The 24,421-nt window shown below is 45.8% G+C and overlaps 1 protein-coding gene across 5 annotated transcripts in view; it reads left to right on the forward strand.

Annotated features, from left to right (window-relative positions):
* EDA2R (ectodysplasin A2 receptor) overlaps positions 1 to 24,174 on the forward strand; it is a 54,888-nt gene extending 30,714 nt beyond the window's left edge. For 4 of the 5 annotated variants that reach the window (XM_033946949.1, XM_033946947.1, XM_033946946.1 and 1 more), the window contains exons 2-10: positions 1,961 to 2,055; positions 2,796 to 2,906; positions 3,865 to 4,043; positions 4,125 to 4,210; positions 6,354 to 6,521; positions 11,189 to 11,305; positions 16,810 to 17,339; positions 22,108 to 22,156; positions 23,089 to 24,174. In XM_033946949.1, the coding sequence (XP_033802840.1) occupies positions 1,993 to 2,055; positions 2,796 to 2,906; positions 3,865 to 4,043; positions 4,125 to 4,210; positions 6,354 to 6,521; positions 11,189 to 11,305; positions 16,810 to 17,339; positions 22,108 to 22,156; positions 23,089 to 23,447 (1,662 nt within the window). In that variant the 5' untranslated portion in view covers positions 1,961 to 1,992 and the 3' untranslated portion in view covers positions 23,448 to 24,174. The remainder of the gene's footprint in view (positions 1 to 1,960; positions 2,056 to 2,795; positions 2,907 to 3,864; positions 4,044 to 4,124; positions 4,211 to 6,353; positions 6,522 to 11,188; positions 11,306 to 16,809; positions 17,340 to 22,107; positions 22,157 to 23,088) is intronic. The other variant, XM_033946951.1, reaches the window with a different exon arrangement.
* Positions 24,175 to 24,421: the final 247 nt, after the last annotated feature.

Raw genomic sequence — 24,421 nt, forward strand, 5'->3', positions numbered from 1 at the left:
TTAAAAAAAAAAAAAAAGGCTTAATCTAGAAGTAAATAGGAAAATCAAAAAAGATTATCTGATCTTAGATTCATATGCATCTTTATGAAGATAGCTTTTTAGTTTGCTTTTACTCTCTTTTTGGTTCATGCAGGAGATGAGGAGTGTGGCGCAGTGGTTAAAGCTACAGCCTCAGCACCCTGTGGTTGTGGGTTCAAACCCCCGCTGCTCCTTGTGGCCCTGGGCAAGTCACTTAATCCCCCATTGACCCAGGTACATTATATAGATTGTGAGCCCGCTGGGATGGATAAGAACAATACTTGATGTATGAGCAAGGCACTCCTGCATGGAGCTTCTCCTTTATTAGCGCAGGGTATCTTTGCGGGCACAATCTATACAGAGCTCCTATCTTTACATTACAGCTTGGCACACTGAGAACACAGTGGGAGCATAGCCAGCCATCTGCTTTTTTTTTGGGGGGGGGGGGGGTAGGCTTGAAGGAGCGATACACTTCCTCCCTCCCAGCATTAAAATCATACCTTTGCTGGCAGGGATGCCAAAGACATGCCAGCCAAAGAGATTCACTGCTGGAGTCCCCCACCCCCGCAAACACGCACTCCTCGTGTTACTGCAGGACAGAGCAAGTCAGTGGCACGCTTCCAGCCGCCGACCCCAGGACTCATTTGTCAAAGTTCCTGCTTGTAGTTACTTGTCGCTTCTTATGTATTTTTAGGCTCTGTTTTCTGTAGGAGTCGTAGACGTGAGGGATTCTGCTGGTGTTTAATGTCTCTGTAAGGGATTTATAGGAGTCTGGGTTTTGGGTTGTTTTTTTCCCCAGCAGAGAGCATATTGGTATTCTTGTGTGCTGCCTCTAAAGGTAGGCTTGTCGGTATTTGAGTCCTGGATGTGAGGATAGCCATTTTTCACATCTGGGGTGGTTGGCCCAGTTGACCAGGTAGCTAATGGGGAATAGCTCATTCAAACCCATGGAAAAATCTGTAAAATTCACTGGCTTTTAACTTAGTCCACTCGTCTATAGGTAGTCTTGTCTTAATGCACTAAATCCAAAAAGGCGCAAATCGGTAAAATTAAGGGTTAGCCCACTTGTCTGATTTTATTATGGTGGGCTATCTATAGAGGTCTCTAAGGTGTTCGGTTTTCTCAGGGTTTGGTTACTGAAGCTCTAAAAGGATTCCTCGTTCCCCTCCCTCAGCCCTCATAGAAAAAACATAGAAACATGGCAGGTAAAGGCCCTATGGCCCATCCAGTTGGCCCATCCGCAGTAACCATTATCTCTTTCTCTCTCCAAGACACCACAGGCCCTTTTGAATTCAGACACAGTCTCTGTCTCCACCACCTCTTCCGGGAGACTCTTCTCCGCATCTACCACCCTTTCTTTAAAAAAGTATTTCCTTAGATTACTCCGGAGCCTGTCACCTCTTGACTTCATCCTAGGCCATCTCATTGCAGAGTTTCCTTGGGAGAGATGGTGCTACAGGGAAACTTCTTCATTTTTCCAACCAGGACCTATTGAATCTTAGCTGTGCCACTGGTACCCACTTTCCTTCATAGAATACTAGTGTAACTGAGAACATATGTAGGTATGTCGTTAGGTGTGAGCTCTTCCGACAGCCACAGAGCAAGTTGCAAGAGCAAGTCTGCTCCTAGATTCCAAAGCTAAGTGCGCAAACAGTTGTGGGTTCAAACCCCGCACTGCTCCTTGTGACCCTGAGCAAGCCACTGGGATAGATAGGAAAAATGCTGATTTGTAACCCGTTCTGAGCTCCTTTGGGAGGATGGGCTAAAAATTGAATAAAATAGAAATATTGTATATTCTACTGAAAAATCACGCATTGTTAATAGCAGACCATGAAAATGACATGCCTTTGAGATTGCCCAGGCTATTACAAATGATTGCAGCTTTGCTCTTAATTCTCCCCGTTTCTCTGCTTTCTGAGCTGGTGTCTTTCACTCCTTGCAGGCTGCTCACACTGAGGCTGAGGGGAAGCCGTGATGGCGAGGAAGGGATTTCCACCACCACCGCCGCTGCTGCTGCTGCTGCTCTCTCTAACAGAGGTATAACTGGTGATCGAACCAGCCGGAAGGAAGAAGGGATCTTGCCTCAAAGTATATCAGAGCAACAGAAGAGGCAAGTGAGATGTCGAATTTCCAACCTACACTCATCTTTTATTGCATCAAAATAACAATTCCACTAAAGTCTACGGAGATAGCCTAAACCAGAGGTAGGCAATTCCGGTCCGCGAGAGCCACAGGCAGGTCAGGTTTTCAGGATATCCACAATGAATATGTATGCACTGCCTCCTTGAGATGCAAATCTATCTCATGCATATTTATTGTGCATATCCTGAAAACCTGACCTGGCTCCGGCTCTTGAGGACCGGAATTGCCTACCCCTGGCCTAAACGGTCTAAAACGTCTGCACATGCAGTCCCAGTGCTGGTACATGGCAAACCTGATTAGGATCCAAGTTGCCTTCATCAGGGGAATGACAAATCGCTGAAAAAGCAAGACCTTAAGCGCGTTGGCGTCGTCAAAACTGAAAGCGCGCCAAAGACTTTTGTGGAAAAGTAACTGTCGGTTGCAAATTAGACAGCTCACTTGCCTCTTCTGTACCACCGGTGATATTGTATTTGTATCCTGTGGCTCTAATCCTGCCACATGTGTATCCAGTGATTCACCCCACCACATGTTCCTCTAATGATGGTTTTCTAATTGCCACCAAATGCTCCAGCTCAATTCAATTAAACCTCTGCAACTTGCTATCTCTCTAACACTTGCTTTCTCCTCTTCCTCAGCTGTGCTTCAGTCTTGCTAACCCTCCTGAATGCCAGGAGAGCGAGTACCGGGATGCTCAGGGGAGGTGTGTCCCCTGCCGGGAGTGTGGGCCTGGCCAGGAGCTGTCCAAGGTATCTCAAATTCTGGGGGCTACTAGGTGCACTGGCAGGAGACCCACTCCAAAGAGAGGGAATGTGTGGGGGAGGGAGGAGTGCTATAGTCCCATGTCAAGAGACACAGACTGAGCCAGCCCCATCCCTGTGCATGCAGGGATAGGTAGTTTATCTTACTGTGTAATAAGAACAGCTAAAGGGTCACCCAAGCTACTGGGATGTGTATCTGTATTTCAGTCACTTAGCCCTGATTTAGAAGCATGTTTCCCCTCCCCCCTCTCCCCATTCACAGCAGGGGCAAATATTGAATCAGAAAAAAAAAAAAAAGGTATTGAGAACTAGCACAGAGCTGGGAAGAGCATATTATTTTGCCCTGGTGTAGTTTCTTGATAGTAACATTTGGTCCTGGGATCCATCAGGATTCCCTGAGGCAGCTGTCTGCATGAGAGAGAGAACATTCAGATGGCTATGGCCAAAGTCCTCTAACGATTTGCCTAAACCCAACAACTCGTTCTGAATAATTGCCTTCACCCTTAGAGAAGGGGGGAGGTGCTGCGCTTGGGATGGCAGATCCTGTGTCTTGATCACACATGCATCTGCACAGCCCTGTAACAAGGTGTTGGGATCTGTCCTCGGGCAGCTAATAAGGGGGGCAGACCTTGCGTCGGTACTTTTTCTTCTTCCTTCCTCTCTAATTTTTCCACTCGATGGACGTAGCCTCCCATACAGTGAGACCTCAAGGACCTTTGGGTAGTATGTGGTGCAGGGCTGCTGCTTCCTGCCTGCTGGGTTCGGTACTGCTCCAGGGTTGTATGTGCAGGCCTCAGCCCACCTTGCCTTCAATTAAGAGCCTACACCAGGATTGAAACCCGCCTCTCTGGTGTTGATCTTTATATATGTGGCAGCTGCTGAGTCCAGCTATTCATAGGATTAGACGGTCTTGTGATGAGCTGTGGGCTTCCTTCTCTTTTTTTAGGAATGTGGCTATGGGGAAGGTGGAGATGGCCAGTGTGTGACCTGCCAGGTGCGCAGGTTTAAAAATGACTGGGGACATCACCGCTGCAAAACCTGTCTTGCTTGCGTACTCGTCAATCGTGTCCAGAAATCCAACTGCACAGCTGTTGCTAACACAGTGTGTGGGGAGTGTCTGCCCGGGTAAGTGCACCTGAGCTTGCCGCTGGTACTGGAACAACCTTCGATTTCTTTGTTCTAATCCTGTCTCTTTTTTTCCGTTAGGTTCTACAGTAAAACCAGGATAGGAGGACTGCAGGATCAGGAGTGTATCCCCTGCACACAGCAGACCCCAATTACTGAGTCTCAGTGTAAGTTTGAGTCCCTGTTGTCATCTGTTATTATATATGTAATAAGTCCACTGTCATAGGAACCAAACCCTCACTGTGTAATAAGGACTGACAGGGACTAAGTTCTTGCTTCATAATCCGGGGGAGAAGGTTGAGATCTCACTGTTTAAGATGGAGGCTCAAACTCTTCCTGTATAATAAGAGCAGGACTCCAGCTCTCACTTGTAGGAAGAGCAGAGACTGATCCTTCCTTGACCACAAGATTAAGGCCAGGGTATCTGCACCAGTATCTGGATGGAGGGAAGAATCAGCCACACAGTTGCCGATATTCAGCTGCTCTCGGGACAGTCTCTTGCTGGTCTAAATTAATCCATACTCTGCTGTATGGAGAGCGGCTGAATATCGTTGTCTTGTCTGTAGAATTTGTGTGAAATTCCATGCTGCTCTTTGGACAGTAAAAATGTTATGTGACAGCACTCGTGTCGAGCCTCTGAACATTTATAGATGACGGACTTATCTGGATGAAGGTTTGCCGTTATCTGAATAAGTGCTTTTGAGTATCTGAAACCTGGTTTGAAATAAAGGCAGCGTGTGAACTCTTCCTGTATATTTAGGACAGGAATCGTGCTCGCATTGTGTATGACGTGCACGCACTGAACTTCCCCTTGGTAATGTGCATCACGGAAGAGCGGGACTTGGGAGGGATTGTATGTGATGGTCTTAAGGTGGCATTGTTGATAGGATGTCTGAGTCCGACTTTGGATATTTTGAGAAAAATGTCCAAAAATCAGGTGGAGAAAATGTCCATTTTCAAAGACGCATATCTCTTTTTTTTTTCTTTTAAAGTTCAATAATGTTTATTACATTTTTTGACAACAATACAAAACAAGAAATTTCAGTAATGGTCTAGTGTCTCTATCATTGTCAAATATGAACAAATTCATGCTGAAAAATTTGGATCTTTGCGTAAGTTTCATGATATTTGGAATCCACTTCTGCATTATTGGTTGTTGTTTTGTTTGTTTTTTAATGGTCCAGCTAGACATCAAAGTTTTTTTTTTTTTTTTTTTTTGCCATTATTGAAAAAAAATGTCCAAATTAAGCCATGTGCATGTAGGAGGGGCCAGCATTTTTAATGGACTGTCCAAGCAGACATGCCAGCAGAACAGTGGGTCACCCTAGGGGGCACTGCTATGAACTTCACATTAAGGGTGCCAGGTATGCATCTCACCATAACCCCCCGTACATTATATGGTGAGCAAATCTACTGTATCCACCTATCTACAACCACAATAGCCCTTGTGTCTGCAGGTGTCGCCTATATGGCAGGACAGTGGGTTTTGGTGGGCTCACACTTTCCACCGCAAGTGTACTAATTAGGGTGGCATATGGGCCTGGGTCCCCTTCTCTGCAGTCCATTGAACTGCCCACCAGGCTGCTCCAGAGACCTGTTTGCAGCTCTGCTAGGATTGGCCATAGTATCTGCAGATGTCCTAGAGACACATATGGACTGTTTCATGCAGATATTTGGGAGATGGGACCACTGTGGGCGTGTGTGGGAGACATATTTTTATCCCTCCAGTTTGGGTACCTCTTTGGCCCTTATTTGTGTTAAAAGCAGGTCTAGCCCAAAATGTCCAAATTGAGCTCTGGACATTTTGTAAAATGTTTGATTATCGCTGTAAACCATCCACGTGCTAAACCTACCCTAACGTGCCCCCTTAAGATTTAGACACGCTGGAGATAAAATGACCAGAAAGATGTCTAGGAAGTCAGCTTCAAAAATGCCCACTTGGGTATTTTGACTAGTAAGATGTCCAAGTGCCGGTTTATGCCATCTTTTGGACATCTGTCTTTTTTGAAAATGAGCTCCCATGTATAATAAGGACAGTGACAGAGCTCCCTCTATAGTGAGGACAGGGAACGAGCTCCTTCAAGTTCATCAAACTTGATTGCACTTGGATTGTAAAGCTTCTTGGCATTCTGTTGCCTGTGAACGAGGTTACTGAGGCCTCTGGAGGGAAAAATCTACTGAATCCAAAAAGAAAATGTATCCTGAGGGGAAGGAGCAGTTCACCGATGGGGGCAGGGGTGATATGCATGGGGCAAATGTTCCAGGTGGGGCAGTTACACACCTGTAACCCTGTTACTGCTTTGTTCACAGGTATGTCTAGGGTAGGACAACTGGAGACGGTGGCCCCCAGCCTGCCCTCCCACAACCACACTGTCCTGGCTGTAGTTATTGGTACGGCACTGGGGCTGATTCTGCTGGCTCTGGGAGTCCTGTCCATCCTTTACTGCAGGAGCTTCATGAAAAGGCAGGTCCAGCAAGGTAAGGCACTGCAGAGACAGTCGGAGGAGGGGAGCATGGCCAGGACACAGGAAACCCAAATTTTTAAGAAAATCGTTTTTGTGTTCTGCTTATGAATCTACGGGACAGACGGTTATCCTGTTTCTCCACGTGGCTGTACACGAAAGAGAAAAAGTTATCGAACTGAATACTCCAAGTGATACAGATGGACGAACCTTAGATTTTAGTCCTTCCCTCTGCTCTCTGTCTCCTTCCCTACAGAATTTCTGTTTCTTCCCTTCCTCTCAGTTCTGTAGGTAGAGAATTGACAGCCCAGCTGGGTGTTGACATGTTCACTGTGTACACCCCTTCAAGATTTGCATTTCCTTTGTAATCAGAATACCTACTGTTAGCCTATCATCATTGCATGGAAGAGGGGTGGCAGAGGAAGCCTGGCCTTTTTAAAAGTGGTAATGTGGGGACAGAAGGGAGTCTGGGCAAAGGGTTTTTGCAGTAAATGATTTCTTGAGCCCTTCAGCCACTGAAAAGTTCTTAGCCCAACCAACAAAGCTGGGGCGGTCTCCATCATGGCCTATACATGATCTAAGTCCTATTTGGGCTTATGGTGCTAGACGGCCAAAGTCGGCAGTGAGAAAATACCCGTTTTCAAAAATCATCTATCTGCACATCCAGGCTATTGTTCGTCCAGACCACCAGGACATCTTATCTTTTTACCACATTTTTTTTTAATTCTTTATTTATAATTTTAATAATTGACAACAATTACTAGTCAATAAAAGAAAACATACACTGTAAATTGAAATTAAATCAAATTTCCAAACAGCTAAAGAATATTAAAATATAAAACGCATTATTAGTCCACAAATTTGGAGACGAAGCTGATGGAAAAGACTGAAATAAGTCATCAAGGCAATTAGTATAAGGCAAACAAGATAGGCGTTTTGAGTGCTCTTGAACCAAATTTTTTGATTTTTACCACATTTTTGACCAAAATTTTGTCCAAGTCCCAAACGCCCAGGACAAAGACCATTTGGATGTAGGAGGGGCCAATCTTGTAATGGACTGGCCACTCAGACATGGCAACCTTACCACCCAGTGGGGCACCTTACAGGGCACTGTTGTGAACTTCACAAAAAGAGTGCCAGATAAACATCTCACCTGGACTCCCTTATAGGTTATGGTAGGCCCAAAACCCACCTGTTTACAACCCCAATAGCTCTTATGGCTGCAGATGGCACCTATATAGCAGTAGATTAGGGTTTGGGGGGGGGGTTGGGTGGGAGCACATATTCCACCATAAATGTAGTGGTTAGAGTGGCTTATGGGCCTGGGTCCTCCTTGCTATGGTTCACTAGCTCACCCCCCGGCTATTTAAGAGACCTGTGTGCAGCAAGGTTTTCCTATACCAGGTGCTGATGTTGCGGAGACAGGTATTACATTTTTTATTCCAATCTTTCTGGGTGTGTGACAGGGTCGGTAAACACTGGGGGAGTGTGTGGGGGGGGGGGTCTTTACTTTGTCTCTGCAGTGGTTATCTGGTTTCTTTGGATACCTTTTTGACACGTATACCTGTTTTTCCATCGTTTAAGTTTCGTCCAGGATGTCTAGTAAAACATTCGATTATCCCTGCAGGATGACTAGTCTAGGTCATTCCCCATCCCACTGCTCTAACCACTCCTTCGGATATGCCCCTTTCAGCTCTGGGTGCACAGAGGCATAAAAAGTCCCGCGACATGTCCAGAAAGTTGGTTTGATTATCGGCACTTGGGGCAACCTGTCTTTTAGGTTGTCCAAGTGCCAACTTGGGCGGGTTTGTGTTTAAGTTTTGATTATGAGCCCCTTAGTCCAGTGATCTCCCACTTTTCATTCTGTCTGAAAAATACAGAACGAAAAACTGGAAAATCACTGGACTGTGTATAGCCCACGATGGAGACTGCCCCAGTTTTGCTGGTTAGGCTGAGAACGTTTCAGCAGCCCCTCGAACAGGGCTTTGGGATGGGCTAAACTAGGACTGGCTGAGGCTGTCCATGTGGATCTGGAGTCGCTTCCTAACTATAGAAGCTGATTTGAAGTGGATAAGGCTGGGACTTGAAAATGCAGAGCTACAAATGTGAGGACATTAGTAATACTCATTGCCCCTTCCCCCTCCGTATAGTCTATAGCAGTGTTTTTCAACCGCTGTTCCGCGGCACACTAGTGTGCCGCGAGATGTTGCCTGGTGTGCCGTACGGTCAGGGCCGCCATCAGGGCAGTACCACCAGTCTAGGGAGAGGGGCGGTCCGCCCCACGTGGACAGGAGAGAGCTGGGCGGGGGACCCGCGGAGTTCAATACAACTCGAGCCGCGAGGCTCGTCTTCTGTTCCTGCCTGCCCTGCAGCTAACATATAGCCGATCGCAAGCGTTCCCCGATGTCAGCGCTGACGTCGGAGGGAGGGCTTAAGCAAAGCCTGCCCTCCGACGTCAGCGCTGACGTCGGAGAATACTTCCGTTCGGCTATTTGTGTGCGGCAGGGCAGGCAGGAAGCAGAAGACAAGCCTCGCGGCTTGAGCTTCGTTTTGCTGAGAAAGTTGCAAAGATGGGCTGGGAGGCAAACAAGGAACACAAAAGGGGGGAGGGAGTGCGTTTTGGACACAAGGCATGAACTTGGGAGAGAGGAAGGGAGGGAAAGAGATGCTGAGGTGGGGGAGGGAATGGGTTTTTGGACACAGAAGGCATGGACTTGGGAGAGAGGAAGGGAGGGAAAGAGATGCTGAGGTGGGGGAGGGAATGCGTTTTTGGACACAGAAGGCATGGACTTGGGAGAGAGGAAGGGAGGGAAAGAGATGCTGAGGTGGGGGAGGGAATGCGTTTTTGGACACAGAAGAAATGGACTTGGGAGAGAGGAAGGGAGGGAAAGAGATGCTGAGGTGGGGGAGGGAATGGGTTTTTGGACACAGAAGGCATGGACTTTGGAGAGAGGAAGGGAGGGAAAGAGATGGTTGTGTACACGGGGAATAGAAGAAAGGAGAATTTTTGGTCATAGGGAGGGAGTGAGGTACAGATAATGGCATACCAGGGTGGGGGGGGGGGGGCGGTCTGCCCCACCCTGGGTTTACGTCCCAAGGGGGTGCACAGCTGGCCACCCTCCAGTGTTGTCCCTAGGCCGGCAAACTGCGGCTCTTTAGCCACTTGAGTGCCACCGCCGCCAACGGTGTTGTTGGCGGTGGCAGCATTATAAAATACTTTCTTTCTGTTTATTTGATTCCTATTCAAGAGAATTACTTTATATATAGTCAATATAGGCACAGAGTTAAATTTTTTAACATTTTCTAATGGTGGTGTGCCTCGTGATTTTTTTCATGAAACAAGTGTGCCTTTGCCCAAAAAAGGTTGAAAAACACTGGTCTATAGTATTATAACCCTACAATATAGCACAAAATTCTACTTTACGGAGAGGGTGGTGGATGCCTGGAATGCGCTCCCAAGAGAGGTGGTGGAGAGTAAAACTGTGACTGAGTTCAAAGAAGCATGGGATGAACACAGAAGATTTAGAATCAGAAAATAATATTAAAGATTGAACTAGGCCAGTTACTGGGCAGACTTGTACGGTCTGCGTCTGTGTATGGCCGTTTGGAGGAGGATGGGCAGGGGAGGACTTCAATGGCTGGGAGGGTGTAGATGGGCTGGAGTAGGTTTTAACGGAGATTTTGGCAGTAGGAGCCCAAGCACAGTACCGGGTAAAGCTTTGGATTCTCGCCCAGAAATAGCTAAGAAGAAAAAAAAAAAAATTTAAATTGAATCAGGTTGGGCAGACTGGATGGACCATTCGGGTCTTTATCTGCCGTCATCTACTATGTTACTCCTCCTCCTCCTCAGAATATGGCATATCCCCTTAGAACAGAGAATATAGTGTTACCACCCCTAACCTATATCACTCTCCCCCCCCCAACCTTTTTCATGTAAATACGCGAAAGCTCTGAGGACCATTAAAAAATCTTACACATCCTAAGAATTTTGTAAACCACCTTCACCTGCTGGGTCAGAGCGGGTATTAACCTTTAAAAATGAATACTAATATTGATTGTACAACACTTCCAGGATATATTTGAAAAACTCACTTTACTTTGGCTTGTCAACACTAGCATATTTCGTATATGAGGCACCTGAGTAACACACTTTAAGAGATTGTTTTGCAGTTACTATATCAAATGATTATTAAATATGAAATATTGATTCTGCAACACAAATAAGATATTTAAATTCTCATAACTGTGGCTTGTCAATTGTCGCAAATATCATTCATCAGATACCTGTATTTGCATATTGTTTACCAGCAACTTACAATTTTGAAATCCACATAATGTTTGTAGTTACAGCAATATAGAATAAAGTAGAGAGAAATGGATCTGGGATAAAGGTTCACCTCACTATACAGCCTACCACCCTCTCAGTCCTTCTTCCTCTGTTCAGACGACTTTATTGGTGATGACACTTTTCCAGGTGCTCTCAAATAAAATCACTGTACAGAGAGGTTAATAACAAGAACGATGCCCAGGTTCTGGTTCTGGTCCATATTATCCCTGTTCAGGTCCCATTTTACACCCGTTTCTCCTCTTTTCCCCGGGATTATAGAGATTTTCCTGCTGTGTGAGGGAGAGGGGGGGGCATGTCCCTCAATAACTGAACCCCTGTTTTTCCTCCTTGTTCAGCTTTTCTGAGATCGGAAGATGAAGCTGTACAGATGGTGCTGTTCACAGCCAGGCCCCCCTGTGACCCTCAGCATCCCACGTCTGCCTCCGACACTGACACCTCTCAGCAGGTGCAAGGTGAGGGCTCCGAAATACATGAGCACTTCATGATACCTTTTCAAAGGCGTATTTGGGCTAAACCAGGGCAGACAGGCTGACTTGGCCTAACAGTAACTATAAACGTCCACAATGTATGCACTCAAGGGAATCCAAGAAAAGCTGCAGTATCACCAGCCAAAGCAAAAACAAAACACAAACTGCAGACTCCTATGTACCAGATGCAGGCAATGTTTATTATATGCAGTTCAAAATACCACCTTATAACAAACCGTGGGACCTGACACGGTCCGTGTTTTGGAAAACACTCCTTCCTCAGAGGTCCATGGTTGCTAAGGTATAATTGCTCAATAACTACAGAATCAGCTCAAGTGCCGCAACAGACAACAGATACTTAATCTATATCATCTGGAAGATTAACAGAGGTTCTTAGGGGTATCAGACAGCCCTACAAACCCTCGTAGTTTGAAGGGATAGATTCTTCATTTGCCCCGTGATACCTCCTCCTCCTTACTTTTTTTCTCAATTGTTTCTATATTTATATTTATACTCTTCTTCAAACTTAATTCTTTAACTTTAATTATTTGACTTTTTCAAATTTAGATAGTAGAATGTACTTAGCTTTCAGCTTAGCATTCAGTCTCACACTATTTCCCCGAACGCCAACGCGTTTCGGATTCTTTATCAAGGCGACATGGGGAACTATTATTCAACAACACAGCATACAGCCTATGGATATCATAAAGAAACTACGCTGTTTGTAGGGCTCTCTGATACCCCTAAGAACCTCTGTTAATCTTCCAGATGATATAGATTAAGTATCGGTTGTCTGTTGCGGCACTTGAGCTGATTCTGTAGTTATTGAGCAATTATTTTTTTTATTTTTATTTCTTATATACCGCTATACCGTGAAGTTCGAAGCGGTTTACAATATAGATACATTTTGACAGTACATGGGGTGTAAGTGGTTTACAGTAAATATACATTTTGTCAGTACATGGGATACAAGTGGTTTACTATAAAGGTGCATTTTGTCAGTGCATGGGATACAGGTGATCATTGTGTGATTATTAAACGGAAGTCTATTGCAAGATGCTAAGGTATATAGCAGTGGTCTCAAACCCGTGGCCCGCCAGGTATTATTTTGAGGCCCTCGTAATGTTTATCATAATCACAAAAGTCAAATAAAACAGTTTCTTGATCATATGTCTCTAGCTGTAAATGACAATATTATTATTAAGACTTGGCCAAAAGGAAAGATTTATAAACTATAAAGAGTTTTACCTCACGCAAACTTGTTATTTCTTTAATAAGACATTAACTATTTTTTCTGAGGCCCTCCAAGTACCGACAAATCCAAAATGTGGCCCTGCAAAGGGTTGGAGTTGAAGACCAGTGGCCTATAGGAAGAGGAGATGCAAATGTTAAGAGCTTTAGCCAATAGGGAGAGCAGGAGATAGTGGATGCTGTGGATGGGCCAATTGGCCTTTTTCTGCCATCATGTTACTATGTTTCTAACCATAAAGTTCTATGACATCACAATGCAAGTGTTAAGAGTCTTAGCCTATAGGAAGAGGAGATGCAAATGTTAAGAGCCTTAGCCAATAGGGAGAGGAGGAGATAGTGGATGCTGTGGATGGGCCAATTGGCCTTTTTCTGCCATCATGTTACTATGTTTCTAACCATAAAGTTCTATGACATCACAATGCAGGTGTAAAGAGCCTTAGCCTATAGCAGTGGTCTCAAACTCTCAGCCCGCCAGGTACCATTTTGAGGCCCTCAGTATGTTTATCAGAATCACAAAAGTAAAATAAAACCATTTCTCGATCATATGTCTCTTTAGCTATAAATTACAATATTATTATTAAGACTTGGCCAAAAGGAAAGATTTATAAACTATAAAGAGTTTTACCTCAAGCAAACTTGTTATTTCTTTAATAAGACATTAACTAATTTTTCTGAGGCCCTCCAAGTACCGACAAATCCAAAATGTGGCCCTGCAAAGGGTTTGAGTTTGAGACCACTGGTATAAAGTAAACCGCAATATAAGGTATAAAACAGCCGTCTGTATGGTATCCTTCTCCACATAGAGCAGGGATCTCGAAGTCCCTCCTTGAGGGGATTTCCCCAATGAATATGCATTGAAAGCAGTGCAGGCACATAGATCTCATGCATATTCATTGGGGAAATCCTGAAAACACAACTGGATTGCGGCCCTCAAGGAGGGACTTTGACACCCCTGACTTAGAGTATGTGACGCAAAACTAGTAAAACAACAGCAAATATTCCGAGTGAAATAGCCATTGAAAGTTACAGCTTAGCAACGAGCCCGGTCGCCAGCTATGTCATGTGACATAGCCAGTTAGCGCCTTTATTCATTGGCAGACCAGCTAAGTTCAGCGGCCAGACAGTCTCGCCTAAATCTTGGGCGCTATAACTTAGCCAGCCAGCCGATAAATATTGACTCGACCGGCTGTGTTTCTAGTGGCCCAAAAAAAAACCCCCGGAAATTCAGTGCCGGTTGCTACAGTCAGTCTCCAGGTTCACAGCTGACCATGTTACCGGATTTCCCCGGACATGTTCTCCTTTTGAGGACCTGTCCGGGGGTTGGCTTTTCAAAACCCAGCGCTTTGTCCGGGTTTTGAAAAGCTTCCCAACAAAATTGCGTCGGGGAGGGGCATTTGTAGATGCACCGCGGTGATGTCATTGCGTCGATGCATGCGCTGCCGCTGTTCCGCTTATGTGCAGTAGCTGAAATTCAATTTTTTTTGCTCTCGGAATATTGCCCTTCAAGAAAGGAAATGAGGTGGGGGAAGGGACTCATGACGCACATATGACCCTGTTCCGATCTCAATAGGATTCAGTCATCTTTAGCGTCAGAAAGTACTTGCTGCTACAATCCTTCCAATTATATGTTATTTGTTGGATGGCAACTCCTGTCAATATCATCATTGTTAGCAGATATTTGACATTTAGCTCTCATAGTCATGCCAAATAAAATAGTATCATATGACAATGCTACATGATTTTCTAACAAGCAATTTATTTGATCCCAAATAGACTGCCAAAAATTCTTAATGAATGGACAATAAAACAATAAATGATCTAAAGTTCCAGCTTCGAGATGACAATGCCAACATCTATTAGACTTAGAGCAATCCAATTTTTGTAAACGAACAGGGTTTCCGGAGTGCTCTGTGCAATAGGAAAAACCACGTTTGCCTCATAGACTGAATTATTGTTTCTGGTGGAATTCAGTTTGTCAGGTGTACAAAATGGAAAGAGCGTTGGCAGTTCAAAAAGGTTACTATAATAAATTTAAGGATGTGTGGAGACCATTATTAAAGTATTATCATGAATAATTTACACTTTTCCCAATTTTAATACTCATGTGGATTTGGGGTGGGGAGGGGGATTCTTGGTTTTCCACTAATAATATATTTATCAATGACATAAGATATTATTTTCATGTGGTATATGAATTTGGGAGGGGGGTGGGGGTTAAATCTTCTTGTAGGATATTGTAGATTTTCAAGTGATGTTGTACTATAATTGTTTGATATTTACTGTACACTTGATGTAAGTTATAAAATAAATAAAGAAAGAAAAAGTACTTGCTCCAAGCAGTGAACAAATGCAAGGAGAAGCCTCTTGGAAAGCTTGTCAGAGTTAACCCAAAGATCTTCAGTTCCTGCCAAATTCCATGCAAATGCACAGGAGACCGAGGCCCACCGCGCTGCGGAATAAACCCACTGGATCATGCTCCCCCTGCCCAGGGTTACCAGACCTCACGATTTTTCCCGGATATACCCTCCTTTTCAAGGACCTGTCCAGGGGTCCGGACGGCTTTTCAAAACCAGGCACTTTGACCGGGTTTTGAAAGGCGTCCTGTCAAAATCGCGTCGGTGGGGGGGGGGCATTGGCACATGCGCGGACGCAATGTGGCGACGTCGCACGCACGTGGCGCATGATGTCATCGCGTCGTGTCTGTGGATGCGCGGGTGCCTGGGGCGGAACTGGGGGGGCGTGGCCATGGATCTGGGTATTCCTTCGGGAAAAATCAGATAACCCTACCCCTGCCCTGCATTTGGAAGCTTCGTTTCCAACACGCTGGTTACTTGAATGGAAGGCTGCGGAGGCAGTGAGAGGGAGATTCATGGGTATCCCTGTATTAAACCTTGTGTCATTAGACAACACCTAGTTCAGACTAGACTTACCAATTAGCTCCACTGTGTACGTTAGACTGATCTGTTCCTGGTTTTAGTCCAGCTCTGTAGTTTTGTGAAAAGCGGGATATTGAGTAGAGAATGGCACGGTGACAAAATTCATCACCGTTCCCGTCCCCGCGGATAACCACGGGAAACCATCTTCATGCCATTCTTTAAAGAGAGAGGGAAGAATCAGAGTATGAATGGCCACAACCACTGACCCGCAAGCTTTGCTTTGAAGAATGCTGAGATTGAGCAGCAACATTCCAGAGCAGATATTGTGATGTCATAATGCTCATTCCACCAGTGCCTAAGAGCCAATCACATCAGTGATGTCACAATGGCTTCATTATTCAGAGTATGAATGGCCACAACCACTGACCCGCAAGCTTTGCTTTGAAGAATGCTGGTGTAGAAGGACTGAGGTTGAAACAGACATTACAGAATGACAGTCTCTGGTATCCAGAGCAGATATTGTGATGTCATAATGCCTCATTCCACCAGTGCCTAAGAGCCAATCAAATCAGTGATGTCACAATGGCTTCATTATCCTATACTTGGCTCCCATAAGAATCAGAGTATGAATGGCCACAACCACTGACCCACAAGCTTTGCTTTGAAGAATGCTGGTGTAGAAGGACTGAGGTTGAAACAGACACTACAGAATGACAGTCTCTGGTATCCAGAGCAGATATTGTGATGTCATAATGCCTCATTATGCCTAAGAGCCAATCACATCAGTGATGTCACAATGGCTTCATTATCCTTGGCTCCCATAAGAATCAGAGTATGAATGGCCACAACCACTGACCCGCAAGCTTTGCTTTGAAGAATGCTGGTGTAGAAGGACTGAGGTTGAAACAGACACTACAGAATGACAGTCTCTGGTATCCAGAGCAGATATTGTGATGTCATAATGCCTCATTATGCCTAAGAGCCAATCACATCAGTGATGTCACAATGGCTTCATTATCCTTGGCTCCCATAAGAATCAGAGTATGAATGGCCACAACCACTGACCCGCAAGCTTTGCTTTGAAGAATGCTAGTGTAGAAGGACCGAGGTTGAAATAGACACTAGAAAATGACATGGGATTATTTCCTGCGGTTATCAGCGGGGATGGTAACGGTGATGAATTTTGTCTCCGTGTCATTCTCTAATATTGAGTTCATGTGTACAGTAAGATAAAACCAAGGCTGAATCAGTCTGTGTGTCCTGAGAAAATTAGTACCAGTTGGTCTTCCTGGCTGGGACTCAGGAGCTCTAGTGGTCAGCGTTTTGCATCTAACTAATGCGAGTGTGGCTCTGTCTTGCTAGGTCCAACTGAAGAGGCACAGCCAGTCACTGCGTCTCGCAATGGATCCTGCAGTCCGCCCTGCCCCCTGCAGCCAGGTCTCCCGTGTGCCCCAGTACCACTGCCTGTAAGAGAACCCCAGCTAATACGGAGCTTGTCAGAAACCCAGCCTCTGCTCAGGAACTCTGGCTGCAGTGGCAGCTCCGTGTCCTCAGAGGCCCGACAAAGCCCAGGAGGGTGTGTGACGCCCTTCCTGCAGTGCCCGACAGCATCGCCCTGTGCATCAGAGCCACAGCAGCACTGGGCCCACTCCCCAGTGGAGTGTACAGAACTGGATCTTCAGAAATTCTCTACAGAGATGGGATTAACAGAAACCGAGGACCAAGAGCAGGTTAGGAACCAGGGGTCAAGGACAGCGGTAGGCGATGGGACCGCAATGAAGATGGAAGCCCGTGTGGGTTGTGTCCGTACTGCCAATCTTCAGAAAGCCCATGTGCCAGAGGGAGCATGCCAGGAGTCTTGCTCAGGCCTTCGTCCTGTTCTGCAGAATGAGGTAAGAATGGATGTATGTGTGTACGTTTGTGTCTACACTTAACCGGTAGATGTGCGGATAGACAGACAGAGAGGACCTCCCCAATAGGCGCTATCATTCGGGCAAAGCTCATGTGTTTTTACAAATTGTTCCAACTTTCTGGGCATTTTTATCTTTCGTTTGACCTGTTTATTTTTAGGCATGCACCTTATGTAGAAATACCGGCAGTTGATTGCACGCCTGTTCATTCTTAGAATACACACATTGAAGTGATTTGTCCACACGTGTAATTTTTAGGTACCGAAATGAACCTGAATGCAGGTTCGCAAATGCACCTCCCTAAGGAATATTTAGTTCATGTCACTTTCTGGCTACTTCTTTGGGTAGCTCTGCTAGACATGGGCAGTGCTGTACAAATACCTATAAGAATTAGTCCCTGACCCTGGAACTTACAATCTAATTAAGACAAGTGGAAAAAATAATGCATAGATAAGAGGGATCTGGTGTTGGGACAATTCCCGGCAGTTGTCTTTGCAGTTAAAAACATTTCTTCCTGTAACAGGAGTGATCTGGATAGGGTTATCACAGGCTGCAGGATGACACAGTTCATGGATAGAATTTCAGAATCCTAGCATAAACGAAAATGATAGGAGGCTTGTGCCAGAAGACGTATGAGGAGAGACTGGAAGCCCTGAATATGTATACCCTAGAGGAAAGGAGGGACAGGGGAGATATGATTCAGACATTCAAATACTTGAAGGGTATTAACGTAGAACAAAATCTTTTCCAGAGAAAGGAAAATGGTAAAACCAGAGGACATAATTTGAGGTTGAGGGGTGGTAGATTCAGGGGCAATGTTAGGAAATTCTACTTTACGGAGAGGGTGGTGGATGCCTGGAATGCGCTCCCGAGAGAGGTGGTGGAGAGTAAAACTGTGACTTGAGTTCAAAGAAGCGTGGGATGAACACAGAGGATCTAGAATCAGAAAATAAGAGTAAATATTGAACTAAGTCCAGACTTGCACGGTCTGTGTCTGTATATGGCCATTTGGGGGAGGATGGGCTGGGGAGGGCTTCAATGGCTGGGAGGGTGTAGATGGGCTGGAGTAAGTCTTAACAGAGATTTCGGCAGTTGGAACCCAAGCACAGTACAGGGTAATGCTTTGGATTCTTGCCCAGATATGGCTAAGAAGAAAAAATTTAAATCAAATCAGGTTGGGCAGATTGGATGGACCATTTTGGTCTTTATCTGCCGTCATCTACTATGTCACTATGTTACATTCTGCACCAGGTCAATAAATCTCAAATAAATTTAGTAATACAGGAGGAGGATCTTCTCTCTCCCACCACCATCACCATGTGCTCCCTAAAATCAGATGGTATCTTCTTTTGACACCACTTTTCCCTTGTTCCACAAAGTGGCTTGTCCATGTGATACTGGCCCCTCTGCCCCATTCTGAAATATTTATTTATTTCGATTTTTCTCCTGGGTTATAAATGACATTCATAGTAAATTATAGGACAAAGGCATTTGTAGTAGAGACAGGAGAAGTTAAAATGTTTAAGAGGGAAAGGGAGGGGAGCTACAGTGCTCCCCAAGTCCTGTGGTAGCGCCCTTCCCTTTTTAATTTTCCAGGCGAGAGAAACAACACTGCTGTCCACGTCGTGTCAGCTATCCCTCTGATGTCACTTCCTGGCGTGGGGCAGCAAATTCATATGCTGCTTATGCAGGAAAAAATTAAAGAGGTACGCTGGAAGGGAAAGGGCGCACACGCAAGGGTTGGGGGAGGGGGGTGGGAAGAAGGGGGGCAGAGGAGGATGGATGCCTGCACTCATTACAAAGAACATACCTGGTACAGACCCCCCCCCCCCCCACACACACACACCCCTTACTATGCCAGTGAGTCTGCCCATTCGTTGAATACAGAAGAACCTTTACATGACATTTCCTGCAGGTGGCAGCAGAGGACCATACATGGATCCTGTTTCCCTACCAGTCTGGACTTGTGCTGCGAAGAGAGAGAGGAGCTATCCTGGTGGCTCCCCTTCTTCAAACACTTTTATCCATAGATAGGGTGACCATATGGCTCCCGTAAAAAGGAAAATGGATTGAGACATCCGGGTTTTACTTCCATTGCTTTCAGTAGATGTAAAACCTGCATGTCTCAATCCATGCTCCTTTTTCGGGAGCCATATGGTAACCCTATCCATAGAGAACCTATGTTTAAGAATGTCTGTTTGTAAAAAAAAAAAGTACTAAAATAATGCTTAATTCTCACCTTCCTCATATGAACAGATGAAAATTACTCGCCATAAGTGATCCAGTGCAGACAGCAGGACCTCTTTATCCAGTCACCTGGGAATTACAGTCCTCCCCCCTCCCTGATTGTCCTGGCATGGAATCCAAGGGAAACCAGGAGCACTGCCCACCCCCCCCCACCCCCACCCCCCAAAAAACCGTAGTTAGAAGTAAAAAAAACAAAACATTCAGTTTTAACATAGCCTTATTATCCAAATAGCTCTGGATTAAGATCACCTTGTATTCAGCAGAGCAGGTCTTGGTCAGTGTGATACTGACCCCTCTGTCCCAATCTGTTCTGAAATGTAGCTCAGCCACACTGCTGTAATCGTCTGTTGCATAGGTTTCATGTATCCTTGCTGTATCCCGCCTTGAGTGGATGCCTTCAAAAAGGTGGTAAATAAATTCTAATAAATACTGTAAATAACCCCCCCCCCCTTTAAGAAACTGCGAAAGGGGTTTTTAGCGCATGCCAGCGTGCTGAATGCTCTGCGCTGCTCCCGATGCACCAGGCTGCACTAAAAACCTCTACCGTGGCTCATTAAGAGGGCCTAAATATACAATCAATTCTATGTCATAACAGGAAGCAGATTGCATATTGGGACCACGTTACATTTGCCATTCTACTGACCATCAAATACTACTACTTATGTTCATAATGTGACACAATAAAGACCAGGATGCTGGGAATTATTAAAAAAGGGATGGTTAACAAGACTAAGAATGTCATAATGCCCCTGCATTGTTCCTTGGTGCGACCTCATTTGGAGTATTGCGTTCAATTCTGATTTCCTTATCTCAAGAAAGATACAGTGGTGCTGGAAAAGGTTCAAAGAAGAGCGACCAAGATGGTAAAGGGGACGGAACTCCTCTCGTATGAGGAAAGACTAAAGTGGTTAGGGCTCTTCAGCTTGGAAAAGAGACGGCTGAGGGGAGATAGGATTGAAGTCTACAAAATGCTGAGTGGAGTAGAAGGGGTACAAGTGGATCGATTTTTCAGTCTGGCAAAAATTACAAAGACTAGGGGGGACACTCGAAGAAGTTACAGGGAAATACTTTTAAAACTAATAGGAGGAAATATTTTTTCATTCAGAGAATAGTTAAGCTCTGGAACACGTTGCCAGAGGTTGTCGTAAGAACAGATAGCGTAACTGGTTTTAAGAAAGGTTTGGATAAGTTCCTGGAAGAAAAGCCCATAGTGTGTTATTGAGAGAGACATGGGGGAAGCCACTGCTTGCCCTGTATTGGTAGCATGGAATGTTGCTACTCTTTGGGGTTCTAGAATCTTGTTACTCTCTGGGATTCCGGAATCTTGTTATTCTTTAGGATTCTGTGTGGAATGTTGCTACTCTTTGGGTTTTGGCCAGGTACTACTGACCTGGATTGGCCACGGTGAGAACGGGCTACTGAGGCTGACCCAGTAAGGCTATTCTTATGTTCTGTTCATACCATCAAGAACCCATGATTAAGCAGTACTATAGTCCGCCTGCCCTTCTATCAAGCTTAAGAAAAAATATTTGTGCAGGTCCTGCCTAGAGTTACCAGATTTTCTAATGTAGAAACCTGGACACTTGGCCCTGCCCTGTTCCACCCCCTCCCCCCCCCCCCGCCTAGTTCTAGCCCCAGCCCCACAATGCTTTGTCTTTCTTTGACCTCCGGGCTATGTCTGCAGGGCCTCCGAGCAAACGCGGATGCTTGTGACATCATCTCCGCATTCTCAGAGGCCCTCCAGTCGCAGCCGGAGGTCAGGGCTTTCCAAAACCCAGACAAACTACACAGACAGTCCTCTAAAAGGAGGCCATGTCCGGGTTTTCCTGGACCTCTGGTAACCCTATTCCTGCCTCAAACTGCCAAAGAGAATTCAGAGGTTTAATCAGACTTCCTGGGACTGACTGAGATTTAGGCAATATAGGGGACTGTCTCGTGCCCCCAATATGTGGTTGAAGCGGGAGTCTGCTTTCATTTGCTTTAGAACAGAGTAATACAGTAAATGACGGCAGATAAAGACCTGTATTGCTGACCTGGAAGCCTTCCCTCTGATGTCAGAGAGAAGGTTTCCAGGTCAGCCGTATGTTGTAGCTGCTGTCCACAGTTTTATGAAGAGAAATGAGATCCGAGTTACGTACAAATTCAACTTAAGGAAGGTTTTAAAAACGGAACCTGTCTCTCTCTACTGTATATCTCTTATTTATATACAAGTAGATATAGACATATAAATCCTGATTTTAGAAAGCATCAATATACCTGTCTAAATTGTAAGGTGGTGTGGTCTGGCTCTGTCGGCAAGTCATTTTATAAAATACCATTGGAAACTGGCATACCCTGCATTGGATGTATCAAGTCCGATTTCTGTGTTCTTGAATGTGTTTCTTCTACTCGATTGGGACTCATTTTGCGATCTCTGGTGTGGTGTGTAAATCTCTACCCTAGCTGTGGGCTGGGTCTCTGTTCCTTCCGAGCATTCATAGGTATCTTGTCTTTCCCTTGGCAGGTCGATGAAATGCAGAGTCAGGTGTCCAGGACTGGCCACATGACACAAGGTGAGAGAGAGAGACAGGGATGACTAGGAAACCCATCTCTTGCTCTTGGAACGTAATTCATTGTCTGTCTTCTCAGTGAGTTACAGTTTAGTTATGGCAATCGGGTCCCTGTCCCAGAAGGCTTATAACTTAATCTGATGCCTGGGGCATGGAGGGTGATAAGACTGTTCATTCTTTCAGAACGTTTTAGGGCAACCTTAGCCTGGAATATTCTTCCTGTTCTATTAAGAATTGTGATTCACATCTGCTGTTTTGAAACAAACAAAAAAAAAGGTCTCTTAAAAGTCTTCAAAAATGTTATCATGAAGTTTAGATTTATTAGTTAGATTTTGCTACTATATAATCTTGTAAATAGTGGTTTAGTAGGGGGGGCGGTGGTCCGCACGGGGCGGCGTCTTGATAGGGGCGCTGGCACCCATCCTTCGCGCCACCTTCCCCACCCCACCATGCACACACGCCCCTTCCCTTCCCCCATATCTCTTTAACATTCGGAGCTACTTGCGCCAGTGTCGGCTCTTCCTCCGACGTCACTTCCTGGGCCCGCACCTAGGAAATGACATCGGAGAAAGCCGGCGCTGGTGTGAGCAGCAACTTGGTGTTGCTGCTCGTGCCCCGAATGTTAAGGTACGGGGGAAGGGAAGAGGTGCTGCAGGAGGAGGTGGGGCAGTTGTGCCACCCCCTCCGGGCATCTCTCACCCTCATTTTTCCACAGCTTGTAAACCACTTTGGGCTCTATTCTATAGGGAAGAAGTGGTATATAAGTAGGGTGGTAAAATTAGGGTGAAGGAATTTGTCCAAGATCAGAGGCGGGATTTGAACCCTGGTTCCCATGTTTTTAGTCTAGAGCTCTAACAAGTAACCACTGACCGCTCCCCTTTTCTCTGCCCCTCGCTGACACCAACTTTCTTTTTGGCCTCGGCACTGTTTTTCAGGTCTGCACATAGGAAAGATATCTCCTGCCACGGTGCTGCTGCTCAGCCTGAAACTGGACCCTTTCCTACCAGGAGTGAAGAATTTCCTGGATGTGGGAGTGGATCTGGGGATCCCCACTGAGCATCTGAGGCAAATGACAGGGTTCGGGCACCTACACACCTACCTGTCCAGTACCAGCCCCTACACCATCCCCGTCCTGCTCCAGTCCCTCTACAAGCTGCAACGCTGGGATGCCCTCTCCCTGCTGTGTGACCACTTGACTCAGAGCTGGGGTCACAGCTGCCGGGAAGCCAGTTCACCCGGGGATTTCCAGTGCCACATCTGGGCAGAGAGAGGAAGGGGAACTGTGAGAGACTGATCGTTTCCTCAGGGGGGTGGGGAGGCATTCCTCTGCCATGCCGTGTACATGCTGGAAGGGACACGAGCTCTCTTCCAATGACACGTGCATTACAGGAAAGCACTTTTGAACTGAATGATGACCTGTGGCTGCCAGTGCTGGACACTGGCCTATGACAGACAGTTACTGCCAAAAGCACCACCCCAGGGTTGCTCCAGAGCACCCTCTTAGCTGAGGGCTTCTATTCCGTGCGATGCACCCTGCCTCACTGTGGTTTGCGACGTTGTAAGAAGTGTGAAATACAAAACTGGTAGCATTTTAATAGCCTGAAATTAAAAGTGGTGTACTCTGGTGCCATGGAAGTGTGTGCGCACTGATACCTCCTCCTGTGTGTCCGTCCCTTCACCACAGACTTCAATTCCTGGCATCATGCTGTGTGGACAGTACCATATCTACAAAAAACATCAGGAAGAGCTAAAGAGGCCAACTGCACATTGCTGTGAATTGTGTCCTGCAGGCACTGCTGGGAGTTGCATCTGGATGCGAGACAGATGAGGGGGTGCACACAAGTGTCCTGAGGCTGAAAGTCCATTAAAATTCAGGCCTCTTCTTTCAAGTGTTTATACATTGTAAATGAATACACTTCCCCCTCCACATTCGCGGTTTCTGCACTTGCGATTTCACATAATCGCGATTTTTTTCTGGGGAAAATTTGAAAACCCCATATTTTTTACCTCCCTGCCACCTTCCCGGCCTTACCTGGTGGTCTAGCAGGCTTTCGGGGCAGGAGCGATCTTCCTATGCTCCTGCCCCGTGCAGATCGCCATGAGGAAATGACTGTAGGGAGTTCCCGTCGTAGTCTTGAGAGACTACGGGAACTCAAAGCAGCCATTTCCTCATGGCGATCTGCACGGGGCAGGAGCGTAGGAAGATCGCTCCTGCCCCGAAAGCCCTCTACACCACCAGGTAAGGCCGGGAAGGCGGCAGGGAGGTGG

Source organism: Geotrypetes seraphini, chromosome 5 (assembly GCF_902459505.1).
Source record: "Geotrypetes seraphini chromosome 5, aGeoSer1.1, whole genome shotgun sequence".
Taxonomy (NCBI): Eukaryota; Metazoa; Chordata; class Amphibia; order Gymnophiona; family Dermophiidae; genus Geotrypetes; species Geotrypetes seraphini.